Consider the following 19663-nt stretch of genomic DNA (forward strand, 5'->3'; position numbering starts at 1 on the left):
CACAATTTTCAGTCATGAAAAGACTGGTTTTCTTAAGTTGGCTGAAACCTAAAGCAGAAGCACCCTTGGGACATATATGATCTTTCTTGGATCATGAGGATTTGAGAGACATAAGATATTTATGGAAATGCAACTATCAGCGGTCAAAAAAACAGTAACCCTGCTGACTGCCAATATTAGCAATTGGAGTTGCATGTATGTTTTGTTGGTGCGAATCAGGCCCCCAGATCTTAGTTGCTCAAGGCAGTGTATGGCTCCTCGCAGTATTCGATGTGGTGTTTTTATTGCAGGAGGCTATACAACTGGGTAGACTTTAGGCTTGGTGGCCATGTATAAGTCCCTGTTGTCCTATGTCTACCCACTCAGTGTGTTAATCCCATGCCTGCTGAAAGCATTTGGGGTTTTGATTCCTAATGTTAACACTCTTTTGTCTAAAAGAACTTTGAACAGTATCACTCTGCTTGAAAAAAAAACAACCAGAACCAAGAAACCCTTAAGATGTTTCACATCCAGTTCCAACATCCTTTAAGCTACTCCCAGTTAAAAACTCAAAGCTGGTGCACTGGGGCAACCTTGAGGGATGGGATGGGGAGGGGCTTGGGAGGGGGGTTCAGGATGGGGGACACATGTACACCCATGGCTGATTCATGTCAGTGTATGGCAAAACCACTACAATATTGCAAAGTAATTAGCCTCCAATTAAGATAAAGAAATTAATTAATTAAAAAACCCTAAAAAACCCAATTCTTCCTTTTCCCGAACTCATATAAAACTTCAGTAAACTTCACTTTGCACTCCTGGTCAACAGTCTTCTGGTAGGTCTTTGGGAAGAATTCTCATCTAATTTCAGATGAGCAGAGGTACTGCTCATTAATTAGCAGAGGTACTCCTATGGAAATGACATTTGGGCTCTCCAAAGAGATCCACTTACTTTTAAAAAAAATCTAATCTTGTTTTATTTCTTCTAAGTCACTTTTAGAAAACTGAACTTGTTCATAAGTTAGAATCATATTTGTTTTTTAATTTATACTTTATTTTGACCATACCACATAGCATGTGGGAATCTTAGTTCCCCAAGGGATTGAACCCATGTGCCTTGCTTGGGAAGCCCAGAGTCTTAACAACTACATCACCAGGGAAGTCCTGACCCAAAAACAGGAAGTCCTGTTTTTGAAACAGCAGAAAGTACTCCCATGTGTTTGGATTTTTTACTTTATACTTTCTCTTTCCTCCTGTGATGCCCTGAATTCAGTCTTGTGTTCTGATGCCTGTTTATTGATTCTTCCTAGTTTTGATGAATCTCTTATCACAACCAGAGTTTTAGTGTTAACTTGCCCAGATTGAGGTTGGTGCCATTTGTCCTGGGCTTTGGTGACCTAGCGCTGCTTCTCAGTATATGATTCTGAGCTGTGTCCATGTGTTATCCTGGGGATGCTATGCAAAAGGAAACATACTTATCGCCATAGGAAGAATTGGGACAGAGTTGAGGACAGAAGTCCATGGAGCATTTACTTTAGTATGTGGGCCCATGGTTCCAAGCACTGTTCTTTGTATAGATAGATGCTTGGTAAAAATTTGTTAATGGAATAACAAAAAAACAAAACAGTTATAGTGAAAAGTGAAGTCCCTCAGTCGTGTCTGACTCTTTGCAACCCCATGGACTGTAGCCTACCAGGATCCTCAGTCCGTGGGATTTTCCAGGCAAGAATACTGGAGTGGGTTGCCATTTCCTTCTCCAGGAGATCTTCCTGACCCAGGGATAGAACCCAGGTCTCCTGCATTGCAGGCAGACTCTTTACTGTCTGAGCCGCCAGGGAAGCCCATGGACCGATGATAGAGAACCTATTAAATTAATAGGTTAATTAGGTAGGTTAATTAAGTAGGTCTTAATTCCAGGTCCTGGTTCAAAAATGTCTTGAATATGTTGGGGGAGTTACAATGTATGAGGTGGAAAAATTCTTGAAAACAGTTGGAAAATTTTTCTCTTGAGTCTTGATGGTGGGCTGCAGAATGATGGCTTCTGGTGGGTGGGGTAGGGGCGGGCAGGTGAAGGATCTGGCAAAGGACAAATGTCAAAGCCATATGAGGTCATGAGCAGGTTTCCCAGGGCTGCTCATTCTACACTTTTTTCTGGGATACTAGTTACAAAAGCAGATTTTTTTTTTCATATTTAAAAACAGTCACACAGCCTCCAGGAGATCAGGGTTCTTTTACTGGCATGGCTTGGCTTTTAAAAATAATGAAACCTGTTGTGAGACACATCTGAGGTTCTGAATGCTTTTTGGAAACAGGGCCCCCACCTTGCCAGTAAATTTGAGCTTTTACTTAACGTCACACTATGGTGTGGTCAATGTTTTTTGATTATGAAGCAAGCTCTGAAAAATTAGAACTGAAGTGATCTTCCTCTTTCTAAACTGTAAGTTATCTTTCGCAGCATCTCATTGGAGAGGCGACCTTGAGGGCTAAAGTAAGTAGGTTATCCTCCCGTCTAACCGGCACAAATAACTGGTTACTGTGAGCGACACGAGCTGAGTGGGGTGGAGGGAAATGTGGGTGAGTTGCATTTTGAGATCTGGGTTGCTGTTTGTCACCCTGTCTCTTGCCATTGCTAAGCAGAAGCAATCACCCTTTGCCGAAAGTTGTTACCCAAGGGGAACCCTGTCCCAAGCTGTTGATACGCTCTATGTCAAGGCAGCAAGCCTCAGAGCAACGATTCCAGTAAGTACTAGGCTCTGCTTAGAATGAAGACCTAAGGGACATTTGAAATGCTGGATAAATCTTATTTCTCTTTGTTTTATTGTAGGAAGATCACATAAAAAATATACGATTATTAAAAAAGAAAACAAAAAAGCTATTTATGGTAAGCCAGGGGGTGCTTTTCTTTCTCACATTTCTACTTGTTGCATGCTTTTCTCCTTGCATTTTTAATTTTTCCAGATGGTCATGAAGTAGTAATCAGGGGGATATTTTGGTTCATTTTACAAAAGCTGCTCATGGTTTACCTTACGCAATTTTTTCCTATCTCATTTATAGAAAAACTGCAGATTCCAGGAACAACTTCTGTCCTTCTTCATGGAAGATGTTTTTGGTCAACTCCAGTTACAAGTTTGCAAGGAAATGCACTTTGTGGAAGAATTTCATAGCCTTAGGCAGAAATTGAGCCGTTGTGTAAGTATGCACAGCAAATATGGTTTTGATCCCAGAAATCTACCTAGAAAATAGCATATTTTGTCTTCACCCCAACGGGTGAGTAAAGGGATTTTCTAATTGTTGGTTTGTAGTCCAAATGGAGAATCCATCACCAGGGAAACAGTATCAAACAATCCTGCGTAACCTCTCATGCCACTATGTTCTATTTCTTAAAGAATGACACGTAAAATAAGTTGAAGAGAGCTAAATGAACATGAGATGCTCCTCAGATCAATATTTTGTTTTTCAAATCAGTTTCTCTTTGTGCAAATCCCAACTAATTCATTCATTTAGCAAATATTTCTGAAGCACCGATGATGTGCCAAACACTTTTCTAGAATGTCCTTGTTTTTCTTCTTTCCTTTCTTCCTTTCTCTCTTTTTTCTCTTTCTTTTTTGCTCACTTTCTCTCACCTCCTCTTTCCCATACTGATAAGTGCTTTTAGATTGACTTTGTCTCATTTATTTGTGTAAGTATAGAATTGTATCCTTTACAAGGCAAAGTTTCAATCAAAACAAAACGATAAAAGAAGTGTGTTCTTCTTTGGCACCTAAATTATTTGATGTTGTGGTATGGTCACCATCACCCTAAGCAATGGGGTACTCATTAAGAAGGCAGAAGTGACCGTATTTCTAACGTCCATGATATTAAAGATCAGTATAGAAAGACAAAACAAAGCAAAACAACCAAGCCAGGATCTGTGCAGTATTAGTTGGCTAACGTCTGTGAGAAGTGTTGAGTCTTTTCAGTGGGTTTTGTTCTAAATATGCGCTCTCCAGTCTCCTGTGGCTATACTGGTAGGTGGTACAAAGTAGGGGGTAGTGAAGGCTATTACAGTCCTTGGGTCACCAGAAGGTAATGAGCTTTCTATCCTTGGGCATCAGGGTCACGAAACTTAAACTCTGGGCTGTTGGTAGCAGATTTTCAGTTTTAAAATATCAGGACATCTTTTTTCTTGTGGTCCATGAAAGTACACAGTAATCCAAATTCCAGCCTACAATGCAGACAATTTTTATAAGGGTGAGCTGGTCAGTAGGGTAAAAAAATATAACAAATTTATGTTCCCTTTGGTTAGTTTATGTTTAAGTTACATCCTCATCTGGGACTTGGGTTGCATTCAGTTCAGTCACTCAGTCGTGTCTGACTCTTTGTGACCCCATGGACTGCAGCACACCAGACTTCCTGTCCATCACCAACTCCCGAAGCCTACTCAAACTCATGTCCATCACATTGCTGATGCCATCCAACCATCTCATCCCCTTCTCCTCCTGCCTTCAACCTTTCCCAGCATCAGGGTCTTTGCCAATGAGTCGGTTCTTTGCATCAGGTGCCAAAGTATTGGAGTTTCAGCTTCTGCATCAGTCCTTCCAATGAATATTCAGGACTGATTTCCTTTAGGATGGACTGGTTGGATCTCCTTGCAGTCCAAGGGACCCTCAAGAGTCTTCTCCAACACCACAGCTCAAAAGCATCAATTCTTTGGCACTCAGCTTTCTTTATAGGCCAACTCTCATATCCACACTTGACTACTGGAAAAACCATAGCTTTGACTAGACAGATCTTTGTTGGCAAAGTAATGTCTCTGCTTTTTAATATGCTGTCTAGGTTGGTAATAGCTTTTCTTCCAAGGAGCAAGCATCTTTTAATTTCATGGCTGCAGCCATCATCTGCAATGATTTTGGAGCCACCCAAAATAAAGTCTGCCACTGTTTCCCTATCTATTTGCCATGAAGTGATGGGACTGGATGCCATGATCTTTGTTTTCTGAATGTTGAGCTTTAAGCCAACTTTTTCACTCCTCTCTTTCACTTTCATCAAGAGGCTCTTTAGTTCTTCACTTTCTGCCATAAGGGTGGTGTCGTCTGCGTATCTGAGGTTATTGATATTTCTCCCAGCGATCTTGATTCCAGCTTGTGCTTCATCCAATCCAGCATTTTGCATGATGTACTTTGCATATAAGTTAAATAAGCTGCATAGTTTCCCATAAACTCTCATATTCCGTTAAAATAAGAAGGTACAGAGTCATCCAATGTAATGTAATATTATTGTAAATGAAGTTTGTTAATGATGCTGAGGTACTAGAAATCCTTGTCTGATACAGTATAGTATATCTGAACCCCTGAAACTCCCAAAAGCTATGTCTACTTTGACCACTGATTTTATTTCTTCAGCTCATATAGCTAGAGACCACATAATAGTTATAACCCAAACCGAGCAATGTTTCAGACGAAAAACTTAGAAACCATAGAGCTATCTAGGAACTCTGGTTTGCCTTGACTTGCTATGGGAGAAGTCAGTTCCGAAAGGGACCTTAATTTGTCAAGAGATTTTCTTGAGAGACTTGAGCTACTGCAGGATGGGAGTAGGGCGGAACCGCTCAGGCTCATCGTGGAGGCGTTCCAAGGCGGCTGGCTCCCCCTTGTGGCCGAATACGAGCACATCACCTAGCCAACCATCCTGAGGTCCACCTAATTCTGGTCATTCCTTCTAATGTTCCCCCCTCCCAATACAACCCTTATTAGCTTTGGTTAATTTGGCTCACAAGCTAAGGAGTTTATGTGCTGGAGTAAACAAACCGCCTCCGTGAAACTGTAAAAAAGAAGGTCGAAGGATTAAGCTGAGCTTTAGAAAGTCGCCTCAGATATTGCTTTAGGGAAATAAGTTTAATTTTAATAACAGGCTTGCATTTAGTTTTTCTGGCAATCACCATTTTTTCTTTTTGGCTACAGAAGCAAGCATGTGTCTAATATAAATTAACTGAGCATTTGCCGCTCTATGTGGAATTCTGAATCAGTGGATGTGGCAGAGATTAGTAGAGAGAAGTTATAAAATGTGAAGTAGGTGACATTTATTTACATGTGATTTTTTTTTCCCTCTTTTTTGAACATTTGTTTTAATTTTGGGAAGATGGGCATGGGGGCAGCTTTCCTAACAGAGCAGCTGTGCCCTCCACCAGATGTGTAATTGTCACTGTGTTTCTTTTTCCCTCTTCCTTCCAGGGACCTCAGGCTATCCTTAATTCTTGAATATGCCAATGAATCAAAGCTTTGCAAGTTGCAGAAACTTTTCTCCTCCTTCCATGTGGCTCTGCTGGTTGCTTTAAAGCTCTCCTCTCTCTCCTACTGAAACTTGGGCAGACTTTCGAGGAATTGATCCTGAGACTAAATCCATGTCTTGGTCTATAGAATCTGGAGTTAAAAAAAGAAAAAGAAAACCAGAAATAGCATCTATTATCCCATCCAGTCATCTCTTTTTTTTTAATTGGATGCAGACATTCCTAGGTGTGGTGATTCTGACTCAAGAATGAATCTTCGGAAATATCTGTATGATATCCCTTATAGGAATCTAAAAAGAAATTATACAAATGATCTTATTTTACAAAACAGAAACAGAGAGGTTTTCCTCCCAGAGGAGGAAAGAGTAGAGGGAAGGGAGAGATAGTTAGGGAGTTTGGGATCGACATGTACATGCTGTTATATTCAAAATGGAAAACCAAAAAGGCTGCAGCAATTTACATTCTCACCAACAGTGTAGGAGGATTCCTTTTTCTCCACATCCTCTCCAGCATTTATTATTTGTAGACTTTTTGATGATAGCCATCTGACCAGTGTGAGGTGATACCTCATTATAGTTTTGATTTGCATGTCTCTAACGATTAGTGATGTTGAGCATCTCTGCACGCGCCTGTTGGCCATCTGTACGTCTGCAGGGGTGAGACTCCAGGCAACAGAAACAATGGAAAGAGCACTGCAGTAATGTGCTTGGACTGAAGTGTGCACACTAGTGCCATAAGGAAGGACAAGGAGAGTCTGAGGAAGACAGCACACTGGGGTGAAAGTGGAAGTGTCTGGCTCTTCGACCCCATGGACTGCAGTCCACCAGGCTTCTCTGTCCATGCAATTCTCCAGGCAGGAATACTGGAGTGGGTAGCCATTCCCTTCTGCAGGGATCAAATCCAGGTCTCCTGCATTGCAGGCAGATTCTTTATCATCTGAGCCATTAGGGAAGCCCAGACTGGGATGAGCCAAGGTTTCTACTTGGAAAGCTGGCTGGTTGGTGGTGTCATTCACTATGAGATCAGAAGGAAAAAGCTTGGAGAAAGGTTAGTAAGTTGCTTTAGGTCTGCTAGAAGTTTGAGAAGTCCCATGCATAAATACAATCATAGGAGTGATAATCAAAATACATATCCATGTATTTTGTGTATGTTTATATTTATGATGTATTTATTAATAGATTTATTGATATATAATTAGCATGAACTTAACTGAATGGATTTAGAGTGTGTTATTGGGTAGTTTTGACATATGTGTACACTTGTGAAATCACCACCACAATTAAGATGATGAACACATCCATCACCCCTCAAAGTTTCTTTGTTTGCCTTGGTAATCCCCTCCACTTCCCCTCCCCAACACTGGTTCCAAAGGACCACCGACCAGCTTTCTGTCACTATAGATTTATTTGCGTTTCCTAGGATTTAATGTAAATGGTTTTACAGATGATCCCTAACTTACAATGGTGTGATTTTTGACTTTATAAAAGGTATGTATTTCCAGTTTTCCTGGGCTAGTGATTCCTGGCACAATACTCTCTCGATATTGGATAGCAGCGGCAGTCACAGCTCCCGGTCAGCCATAAGATCATGAGGGTAAACAACCAATTCACTTACCACCGTTCTGTATCCAGACAACTATCCTGTTTTTCACTTTCATTACAGTATTGAATAAATTCTATGAGATATTCAACATTTCATCATGAAATAGGCTTGTGTTAGGTGATTTTTCTAACCATTGTAGGCCAATTTAAGTGTTCTGAACACATTTAAGCTAGGCTAGACTAAGCTATGATGCTTGGAAAGTTAGGTATACTAGGCATATTTTTAATTCTTTATTGAATTTGTTACAACTTTGTTTCTGTTTTATGTCTCAGTTTTTTGACCTTGAGGCATGTGCGATATTAGCTCCCTGATCAGAGATTGAACCCATACTCCCTACGTTGAAAGATGAAGTCTTAACAACTGGACTGCCAGGGGAGTCCCTTAAATGCATTTTTGACTTAAGATATTTTCAACTAACAATAGGTTTATCAGGACTTTAGACAATTATAAAGTGAGGAAAATCTATATACGTGTCATATTCTTTAAAGTCTGACTTCTACTCAGCATAATTATTTTGAGATTCACTCATGTTATTGAGTGTATTAATTACTTCTCCCCTTTTCATTGCCAATTAGCATTCCACTGTAATGATATACCACACTTTATCTATTCATCTATTGATGGCTATTTATTTTTTCCAGTTTTTCATTATCACAAAAAAAGCTGCTATTAATATTTATATACTTCCCCAGTGACTCAGTCAGTAAAGAATCTGCCTGCAGTGCAGGAGACCCAGGGTTCAATCCCTGGGAGGGAAAGATCCCCTGGAGAAGGAAATGGCAATCCACTCCAGTAATCTTGCCTGGAGAAATGCCATACAAGTCTTTGTTTGGAGAGATACTCTCACTTCTGTTGAGTAAATACCTGAGTGGTAGGAGTGGTAAACACCTAGGCTGGATCATAGGTTAGGTGTATGTTTAATGATGCAATAAACAGCCAAGCTGTTTCCTAGAGTGGTTGAATCAGTTTACATTTCTACCAGTAGTGTATGGAGTTAAAATTGTTCAACATCCTTGCTGTCATTTTTATGGTCAATGGCAATGTTTTTCTGTGTTTTATTGTGGATAGTTTCTATTGCTATATCTTCAAGTTTACAAAATTTACAAATCTTTCAGTTTGTAATATCTAACCTACTTTAGTCCCATTCAGTATGTTTTTCATCTTAGACATTATAGCCTTTGTTACCAGAAGTCTGAATTTGTTCTTTTTAATATTTTCCCTTTTCCTACTTCACATGATCCATCTTTCCTTTAGCTTCTAGAATGTACTATATGGACCCTATTTCTGTTATCAGTCTCTGATAATTATTGTTTAGATCTATTAATTCATAAAACATTGCAAAATAATGCTTTAAAATTCTATTTCCTTTATTTATAAATAGGGATAATTATGTAAAGAGAATCTCCCCCTAACTAATCTTTTGGTTGTCCTGAGGACCTTATCATATAAGAAGGTCAGAATAAACATGAAATTCTGGTTCTTATCTGTTTTAAATATTGTGATTTTCTAGATAGTGTGCAATTTTATTTAGGGTCAGCTGTTTATGCAAATGTATGAGATATTTTTAAAAGTTACCAAATGATGACATTGTATTTTTAATTAAAACTTGTTATTTCATTTGCTCCAAGAATGTCATCTCTACTGTTTAAAAAGAAACATGTAATTCATTTTCTTTATTTATCAGTTTTCAATATAAGGATTGATTTTCTAATATTCTTTCAAGGTGATCAATGAGTTGTTATTTTCTCTTAGGTTCATGATTAACTCATGGACATAAATTCTTTTTCATTTTTGAGAAGTCTTTCTGGTTCTTTAAAGTTCAGGGTTTCTCTATAAATCCACCGAGACTGGCATCTTCTTGAGCCATTCTCAAGACACGGCACTACAACAATTTTCACGATAGACTCCAATGTCTGGAATCCCAGCACCACTGTATTCGAATGTCATCTTATCATTTCTGAGAACATTCTAGGTATTTTGCAGTACCTCGTAAAATATTATACATTTTAATAAGTCTGATTTGGGTAATTCAGGTGGTATAATTGTTTAAAGAAAAAAAAGCAGTGGTTAACATAAATACCTTTATTTTTAATCTTTGTTAGCCATGAAAAGTGAAAATGAGAGTCGCTCAGTTGTGTCCGACTCTTTGCGATCCCATGGTATTTGTCTAAATGATATTTGGAAAGTGCCTCTATGTAAAAAGACGTTTTAAGGATTCTTATAGAAAAACTCTCAGATTTGAAAGGGAATTCAATAGTTGCTTAGTTGAATTCATAGGATAGTTCGCCTAATTGCTAGTGCTCAAAGTTGAAACTGGAAAAATAGTACATTAGTTTTCAAGATTTCATCATCTACTTTAATTAACATTTTGAGAGTCTAAATAGTAATTGGTAATTAGAGAGCTCCGTTTCTTTACATTAATTGTATGCGATTAATTTTTAAGTTTGGCAAGTCTTGTCAAATAGAATATTTGTGTCTCTAATTCTTGTAGAATGTTTGATAAGTAACTTGTATCATAAGTAACTTGTATCATCAAATAGTTGCAACTAGCTTGTCAAGTTGTGAAGCATTGCTAATTATTTGTTTGCAATTTTGAATATTTTAAAAATCATAATTGGTTGAACTGATAAAAACTGAAGCAGGAAGTAAGACTAATCCTGGTTTATTCTTTCATTAACTATAAAGTCCTAAACTTGTCTTTAACAATACAAATAATCTCATTGTGCAGTTTTTGAAAGAATTAAATAAGATACTACGTCAAAGTGCCTAATACATAGTAGTTCTGTAAAATTGTTCGTATCTTTCCTTACTGTTTTCCATACTCAGAACACTAATTTTCTTCCAATTATATTTTCTCAACAATTTCCAAAGGAGATATTCTCTTAAACAATCAAATATCCTTTTAGTGCCTAATGTTAGTGTTTTACTTACAGTGTTACTTTAAGTGAAAGATACAGAGATCATTCATGAGTCATCAGTTTTAACTTTGGTAAATATATTTTCTAATTATATTATAGAATTTCTTTTCCGTCAAAGGTATCCCTTAGTTGCGCTGGGCTGTGCTGTGCTAAGTCAATTAATTTATGTCCAACTCTGTGTAACCCTATGAACTGTAGCCCGCCAGGCTCCTCTGTTCATGGAATTCTCCAGGCAGGAATACTGAAGTGGGTTGTCATGCCCTCCTCCAGGGGATCTTCCCAACCCAGGGATTGAACCCGCGTCTCTTACGGTCTCCTGCGTTGGCAGGTGGGTTCTTTACCACTAATGCCGCCTGGGAAGCCTGGTACATGCTCATAAAAGACTATAGTATATTAAAACTCCTTTTGTAGGAAGGATTTGAGTTCATTATTTGTGAGAATACAGGGTGAGAGACTATGACATGTACCGCTGTCCACTCCCTGGCCAAGCTATTTCATTTCCTCAGAATTATCAGTGGAGAGGGATTATTCATTTTTGCTTTAGTGTATATAATACACAATACATATTCTCAGGATTTTGCAAACACGTTGTGGATACTGGGGATTCAGATTTAAGGATTACATTTATTTTTTCATGAAATTATTTTAAACAGAGCTTACTAATGCCCAGTATATACTTCAGACTACTTAATATTAAACCAGTGGGCTTTGTGAGCCCCAAAGCTCTAAGCTGATGCTTGCATTTCATTCATTGATTCATTCATTAAATAAGCACCGAGTATCTAGTGTTGCTGAACACTATTCCAGATGCTGGAAATTCAACAAAAATTGATAGATAATATCTCTTTCTGTACAGAATTCTTTTGAGAATGCCCTCAGTCAGTTTCAGCAACTCTCAGATTTTGATAGGTGCCATGAAGGGAGCAAACAAGAGGATGCTGAGGGCTGGAGGTTGGGGGCCGTATCACAGGTAACTGAATCTGAGACCAGAAGGGTGTTTGAATTATCACTGTTGGACTTCCCTGATTGTCCAGTGCTTAAGACTCCGCAGTCCTAATGCAGGCGGCACAGGTTCAATCCCTGGTTAGGGAACTAGGATCCCACATGCTGCCAGCTGTGGCCCCCAAAATAATAACAATAATAACAAGTTAAATAAATACATAATCTCTGTTCTCTCCACCCTTTGAGCATCCGGCTTCCTCTTCCTACTCATCCATTCTTTCTGTTTCTTCCATTCCATTTTAGTTACCCTTCAAGATGCAACGCTCTTGTTTTTTCCTTCTGGAAGCCTTCTGGGGTCCCACAGTTGGATGGCCTCTGCTGTGTCCTCAGAACGGGTTTTGTTTTTAAATCACAATATTCATCACGTAGTATTGTGATTTTCCTTCACTGTCTCTGACAATTATGAGCCATTGCTTGTGCCCCAAGGAGGTTTTCAGCATGTAGGGCACTTTTATAAATTAAGTAAAATCAATGCTATGTGGTCAGAGACACGATTATATGCCTAGCATATAGTAAGTATGCAATAACCATCCATTGACTTAATGGTGAATGATTAGGCTGTTGCCTTGTGTTTGTTATTCCGTGACTATCACACACACATTATTTTTTGTTTTTGAGCCAATCTCTGGTTATTCCAGCCCTACTAATAAATCGCCTCTCGTCCAGGTCATAACTGCTTTGCCTGTCTGTCAAATCATGCAGCCGTTCTTAGAACAAAACTGCTGCCCTTTCGTTTTGCATGCTTTTTTTCTGCAAATGGAACTATACCTTGAAATATAAGGTAAAAGGAATCCCTCCTTCCAAGCAAAGAAATCTGAATTAGCAGTAAAATCAGGCTATCCTACTGGGTCTATAGACATGTTTATAACAGTGAGGAAAGTGAAAACCTCTTGCCTTTACTAGGGGTCATTTATAGTAAACAGAGCTCAAGGCACCAGAAAGAATCCCATAAACCTACAGAACTCTAGAGGAAACACTGCCACTATTAAGTAGTGGGTTTTTATTTTTTGCCAAACCTTGTTTTTCTCCCCTTCTACTCTCTTTGTTCTTAGGGTAGCATGTGCCTTAGATGGAGTGAAGTCACAAACCTTTCTTGTAATCCCTACCCTAGTATGGGAGGCCCCGTAGGCCCACACTGTCTGGGGAGAGGGCCTCGTCATCAGGGAGTGCCTTAATGACCTTTAATTTCTCTAAAATGTCCAGAATTTGGTTGGCTTCTTTGGTCTCACGTTTTCGGTGTTAAATCTTTTTTTTTTTTTTTTTTAATATTTATTTATTTTTGGCTGTGCTGGGTCTTCATTACTGCACGGTTTTTTCTCTAGTTGTGGCAAGTGGGGGCTACTCTCTAGTTGCAGAGCACAGGTTTTCATTGCAGTGGCTTCTCTGGTTGCAGAGCAAGGGCTGTGGGGTGTGCGTGCTTCAGAGGTTGCAGTTCCTGGGCTGTCCAGCGCGGGGCCCAGCAGTTGCGGTGCTCGGATTCTAGAGCGCAGGACTCAGGGTTTGTGGCGCCCGGGCTTAGTTGCTCTGTGGCACGTGGATCTTCCTGGGCCAGAGATCACACCCCTGTTTCCTGCATCTGCAGGTGGATTCTAGTGTTAGAGTTTTAAGTCCTGACCCAGGCATATTGGATATTGTGCCCCATGGCTTGCTTCTTCAGTTCCTTGTGACTGATCTTTGCATCTAAGAACGTTGGATATACTGGAATTGGCAAGTATCGATTATCCTCATGAAGTCCTCTCTTCCGGTTGCAATGTTTGGGCCAACTACATTTATACTAGATAATTTCTGACTGGACGGATTTAGCATCTAGCCAAATTCTCCATTTAAAAAGTAATAGCAGTCTTCTCTATAATAATTTCCAGAACTACTCTCCCGGCTGGAACTAGAGTTGGTATTTCTAGAATTTACTTTTGCAGTTCCAGTCTGGAAAACAAATGAACAAAGGGAGCAAAACACACACAAACACACACACACACACACACACACAAACACACACACACACAAACACACAAACACGCACACACACACACAAACACACAAACACGCAAACACACACAAACACATGCAAACACACACACAAACACACACACACACACACAAACACACACACACACAAACACACAAACACGCACACACACACACAAACACACAAACACGCAAACACACACAAACACATGCAAACACACACACAAACACACACACAGAAACACACACACAAATACGCAAACACACAAACACACACAAACACACGCAAACACACACACAAAACACACACACACAAATACACACACAAACACACAAACACACACACACAAACACAAACACACACACAAACACACAAACACACACAAACACACAGAAACACACAGAAACACACACATACGAACACGCAAACACACAAACACGCACATACACAAACACACACAAACACACACAAACATGCAAACACACACAAGCACACACACAAACACACACACAAGCACAAACACACAAACACACACAAGCACACACACAAACACACACACACAAACACACACAAACACGCAAACACACAAGCACACACACAAGCACACACAAACACACACACAAACACAAACACAGAAACACACACACAAACACATAGAAACACACACAAACATGCAAACATACACACACAAACACACACACACAAACACAAACACACAAACACACAAGCACACACACAAGCACACACACACACACACACAAACACAAACACACACAAACACACACAAGCACACACACAAGCACACACACATAAACACACACACACACACACACACACAGGGTTTCATCTTTTGTTCATTACCACACCGTGCATTTTCAGGTTGAAGTCTGTCTGTCTCTGTCTGTCTTTCTCTGTCAATTAGCTTAGGCTTTTAGAAGCATTCCCAGTATTTCCCCCGAGATAATACAGAGTAGGGATCTTTGAACTAATCTTTCTTTGGAACTGGATATTTAAGATTTTCAACAGGAGAATGGCTTGGCTGGAATATCTTTTCCAAGTTATGCAGTTTTTTTAAATATAAAAAAATAGTATAATAGTCTATATATAGTGTATAAATAGTGTAATATAGTGGCTTTTAAATACATACTCTGGAGTCAAAATACCTGGGTTTGGATCTCAGCTCTTTCACTTATTAATACCATGTGAACATTGACAGAATGTTAACTTCAATGCTTGGGTTTTCTAAACTGTAAAATGAGCGTGATAATAGTACCTACCTCTTAAGGTTGTTTTGAGGACTGAATGAGTTAATATAACCAAAGCCTTCATATTAGTGCCTGACACAGAATGCTAACAAAATACACGTTGATTACTATTATTTTTATCTAACAATCTTCACATGAAGGGAAATTGGGATAAAGAAGAACTGCTAGAGTTTTATCTTCTATTATTGATCTTGTATTTTGTTGATTTTCCCATCTACCACTATCCTATTTGCTAGCTCTGTTTTGCTCATTATTATGTCTTTAGTGCCTGACACATGATCTGACACTTAGTAGGCACTTCATGAATGCTTGTTTAATGAAGGAATGAATTCTTCCTGACTGTATTCGCTGATTCTGGCTACCACTGTCCTGGATCGGTTCCACCTTGTTTTGGCCTCACAGGATCTGGTGTGGGAGGAAACGTCCCCTAAATTCACGGCTCTTATCACAGGGAGGTTCAGCCCTTGTGCTTGTGAGTCCTGCAGACGGAGCCTTCACATTCTGTGTGCAGCTCTCCCATGCCTCATCACAAAAGCCCCTTTCACAGGAAGAATTTCTACCTTCCTATGCAAAGTCTTCCCTATGGGAATCTGTGGGAGAAAAAAAGATGAGGAAAGGAAGGTGGAGAATTTCTTCCTCCATGACTTCTAAGTGATTCTCGTGCTCAGATTTGAAAACTCACCTCCTCAAAGGAGACCAGCATTTCCCAATCTCTCCCCACCCCAAGTCAGGCTACAAGCTGTCTTCTCAAGACACTAGCTTACTCTTCTTCCAATTTAGAAACTAATATTCATTTCCTGGTGCTTTCTTCTTGGGAATCAACATCTGAATATTGTACTATGCAATATTTCAAATAGCCAGAGAGATTTTTCAAAAAGTAAAAATTTTTTTTCTCATCATTTGCACATTTCTTGTATTTCCAGCATCTCTCTTGCTCCAGCCATGGTTTCTTTAAGTTTCTGGAAGGCGTAATCTTTCTTGCCTCAGGACATTTGCCCACCTTTCGCTCAGGTTCCCTGTGTATTATTATTCCACCTGTGTATCCTTTCCAAATCCCTCTTTTCTTTCTTCACTTCCTCATATACCTGCTGCCTCCCCCCTGTTCAGGCCTTAATTTAAGTGTCATTCCTCAAAAGAACCTTCTCTGACTATCCAGTTGAAAGAGGGTCATTTCTGTAGATCCCTATCATAGAGTCATGCATTACAAACACAGTTTTAGTTGCAGTTTGTAAATTTTAATTTTTCTTTTTTTTTTATTTATCATTATTCTCCCTCATGAAACTGTAAACTCTGTTAGGACAGAGGCCAGGTATTATTTACTTGCCAGCATATTTCATGCCCACAACATGCTCAAAAATTGTTGGTTGAGTGGATGGAAGAGTGAGTACTGGAACTTCTTCAGCAATATTTCTGTATTTACTGCTAATTTCTTAGATTTCCTGTGCTTCATCAGCTAGAGAGATGAAATCCATTACCAGGATGAAAAGAACATTTTATGAGGTAAGTATACCAAATTCTTGTCTTTGAGTACTTTTTTTTAAAGATATGAAATATTTCTGCTTCTAATATTTCTACCTTATCTGCAGATTGGAAAGAAAGGAATCTACAAAGCCATCAGTGAACTGGATATTCTTCTTTCCTGGATTAAACAATTCTTGGAAAGTATTAAGTAATTCAAGAAGCCAAGTGGATTGATTTATTATTTTGAAATATAATGAGCACAACCAGTAGTGTATTTACAGTAGTGTATTTCCTTTTAAATATTTTGTATATAGTGCTAACAGTAAGTTAGATGTCTAGAGGAATTTAATGCAATAACATTTTGGAGATAAGTTATCATTAATATGCACATTTTCTGTATTTTCAAAGAATGCTTTCATTTTGAATATGTTTTGTCATTCCCAAGTGCATTGTATGAGTTTAATCTAAAAGTGTACAACCAGAATTAAATCATGTAATATTTACTCAAAGAAAACGACAGATTTCTGGGATACAATATAGTGAGACTTACATAGATGCCATGTATATAATTATCGTTTACTTAAGGAGTAAGCATAGAATAGTGTAGGGCTTGATGATAATTAATTATGCCCAGTGTGAACTTAGCCCCTAGCAGATTTTGATTTTAATGAAATAAGTTGTGTTTCTTTGTCCTGGATATCCTTTCTAAGACAGTATGCTAGAATTTCATTCAGTACAATGGTAACTATCAGATCAGATCAAATGGTTGCACATGTAAACTAACTGCTTGGAATGGTTTACTAGACACACTTTTGACAGATAACTCAAGCTACATAGACTACAAGGAACTAAGTGGAAATGATGCTAAAGCTTGATTATGTTCCTTCCAGGTGCTATGCAATTAAGAATGTTATTAAAGGCCAAATAGAAGTCTGAATGCAGTTCAGATTCTACCACAGGAAACTTGCCGTACTATCTAAAAACCTTACCCATACAGCCAGCCCTTCAGTTGAATGAGTCATACAGGCTGACTATTTTACATCAAACGGACCCTGCTTCAGCGTAGTAATCATGGGCAGTTTCAGAGAGCGATTTGTGTGACGGCTAATTCGCTTCCACAAAGCATCCATTCTGTCTCTGCTGCACACAGACAACCCCGGGACTTGGTGTTTTGTGGTAGGAATAGACAGGGTGTCCTGAAGGCCTCTGTGGTTTTCATCCTTGGCATCTCTTCTCTTGTTTTCTCACCATCCAGTCTCTTCAATCACATAGTCATTTATCTATCCACTGGGGACTACCTTCTCTTTCATATTTCCAAAAGTATCCCTTTGTTTCTTACCCTTTCTCCTTCCTGCCTTCCCCATCAACACCCTGTACCCCCATGTCTTATCCCACTGGGGACCTCATTATTAGACAGGCCCACAGCCAGGGAAAGTGGTGGTGAGTGGAGGGGTTTGGGGGTGGGGAGCCTAGGGGACTCTGCCTTCATTTCGTGCTGTTGACTTAGGGCTTCCCAGGGCAGGCTTCGAGGCCATCAGTAATGGGACAGCCTTCCTTGTTGAGAAATATTTGGAGGAGCTGGCATCTTGGGGGTCAGGAATCTGCCCCCTGGCTTTCCCATGGACCCAAGAGGAAGTGGTGAACCACCCACGGCCTCTCATTGGCTCACTCTCAGGCCCGCAGTGTTTTCTGGGAACAGGCACCCTCATAGCTGAATTTGTGCTCTGCTTCCACAGAGCCGGGAGTCTCCCGTCTTGGTTACCATTCTTAGGCTGTTTCATTACTTTGGAACTCCAGGTAATTAGAGGGGATGTGAAATATTCACATTTGCCAGTCAGGTAACTTGAGGTCCTTCGGGATAAAATTTCACCATTGTTCTAATACTTTGGAGTAATTGAATTCAAAGTTGTTTTTAAATTATTTTTAATTGGAGGATAATTGCTTTACAATGTCATATCAGTTGCTGTTGTACAACGAAGTCAATCAGCCACAAGTAGACCTGTGTCCCTTCCCTGTTGATGAATTCGATGGTTTTGTTTCTTAAATTCTTTTGTTTGCCTAGAACAGTTAAAAAGCTGCTAAACTCAGAAGCACTGTAGGATTTTAAACATCATCACTGAACAAGAAAGCAATATCTTGTGCTTGTGTCTAATCACAAATACCAAAGCCTTTTTTTTCAAATACCAAAGGGAAAAGCATGGTTTTTAGTGTGGCTGAGTAAAGACTAGTATTTTGAAAAGGCGGTTAAGAAGAGAGGAGCTGGTGTCCTGGTACCCAGGGAGGAAGCAGTATTGGGTGTGTCACTGTGGGCTCAGGGCAAAAATTTCCCTCTGATTACAGGTCCCACTCTGGACTTTACCAGAACCAGTGATGGTTGCATACCGGGAAGCAGCTGCATACCCCAAATGCCCACAGGATGCTCTAGAATCCCCAAGCAATTTAGCATTCCTAGGGGAAGATTCCTTCTGGCAGATCCCTCCTGGATCACACCGAGGAGACTACATTTCCTATTAAAATGTTTTGTCTGGCAGCATATAATTAGAGCTAAGGGTTTGACTCTGCTCTTAGCACAGGGAGAGCGGAAAGAGCCTGAGTACTACCACATAGCCTGGAGTGGTAAAAACAAGCCCTCAGTGAGACCAAGAGATGCGATCTGTCCCAACTTCCTTCAAGTCTCTGCGTGCATCCTCAGAGGGCCATCCAGCCAAAGCACCAGCCCCCTCCCTCCCCACCTTCCTCTAAACCACTTCTCTCTCACTGATGTGCTCGGCTTGACTTGTTTACTCACTGACTCTCCACCAGGTCAGAATACAGGCTCTGTGGGGGCAGGACCTTTGTCTGTTCTGTTCCCTGGAGGGTCTCCAGCACCCAGGAAGGGGTCTAAATGCAGGACACTACACCAGCACAAGGCGAATGTGTGAACTCTTGAGAGAACGGACCGAGGCCTGCGCCCTGCTTCTCTCAGGAGGTGTGGTTAATGTCAGGTCAGTTCACTTCCTGGGCCTGTGTTTCTGGATGAATTCTGAGTGAAATTAGCTACCATGGGAGATCGGTACAGATATCCACCCAGAGAGGGACTGAGGTCTTCCTTTACGCCAGATACATGCCCTCAAAGGACCTCACACACTCTCTTCTCTTCCCAACCTGTCCCCAATACCGCCCTCAAGCCTTGCTCTGCCTGCTTCGTTTCTCCTAATCCTTTAAG

The 19663-nt window shown here is 39.9% G+C and overlaps 1 protein-coding gene across 1 annotated transcript; it reads left to right on the forward strand.

Moving 5' to 3' along the window:
• Nucleotides 1-2507: 2507 nt before the first annotated feature.
• On the forward strand, nucleotides 2508-16979 carry IL26 (interleukin 26). The gene is made up of 5 exons (XM_043878755.1): nucleotides 2508-2718; nucleotides 2804-2860; nucleotides 3034-3168; nucleotides 16432-16497; nucleotides 16584-16979. Exons 1-5 carry the CDS (start codon nucleotides 2548-2550, stop codon nucleotides 16668-16670), a joined length of 516 nt encoding a protein of 171 aa, XP_043734690.1. The 5' UTR covers nucleotides 2508-2547; the 3' UTR covers nucleotides 16671-16979.
• The last annotated feature ends 2684 nt before the right edge of the window (nucleotides 16980-19663 follow it).

This window comes from Cervus elaphus, chromosome 3, assembly GCF_910594005.1.
Source record: "Cervus elaphus chromosome 3, mCerEla1.1, whole genome shotgun sequence".
NCBI lineage: Eukaryota > Metazoa > Chordata > Mammalia > Artiodactyla > Cervidae > Cervus > Cervus elaphus.

What these genes read in the sequence shown, in the direction of transcription:
- IL26 (XM_043878755.1), top strand. Translation starts at nt 2,548, where the DNA reads ATGTGGGTGAGTTGCATTTTGAGATCTGGGTTGCTGTTTGTCACCCTG. An exon ending in GGCAGAAATTGAGCCGTTGT is followed by an intron (nt 3,169 to 16,431) that starts GTAAGTATGCAC and finishes CTAATTTCTTAG; the next exon opens with ATTTCCTGTGCTTCATCAGC. An exon ending in TGAAAAGAACATTTTATGAG is followed by an intron (nt 16,498 to 16,583) that starts GTAAGTATACCA and finishes CCTTATCTGCAG; the next exon opens with ATTGGAAAGAAAGGAATCTA.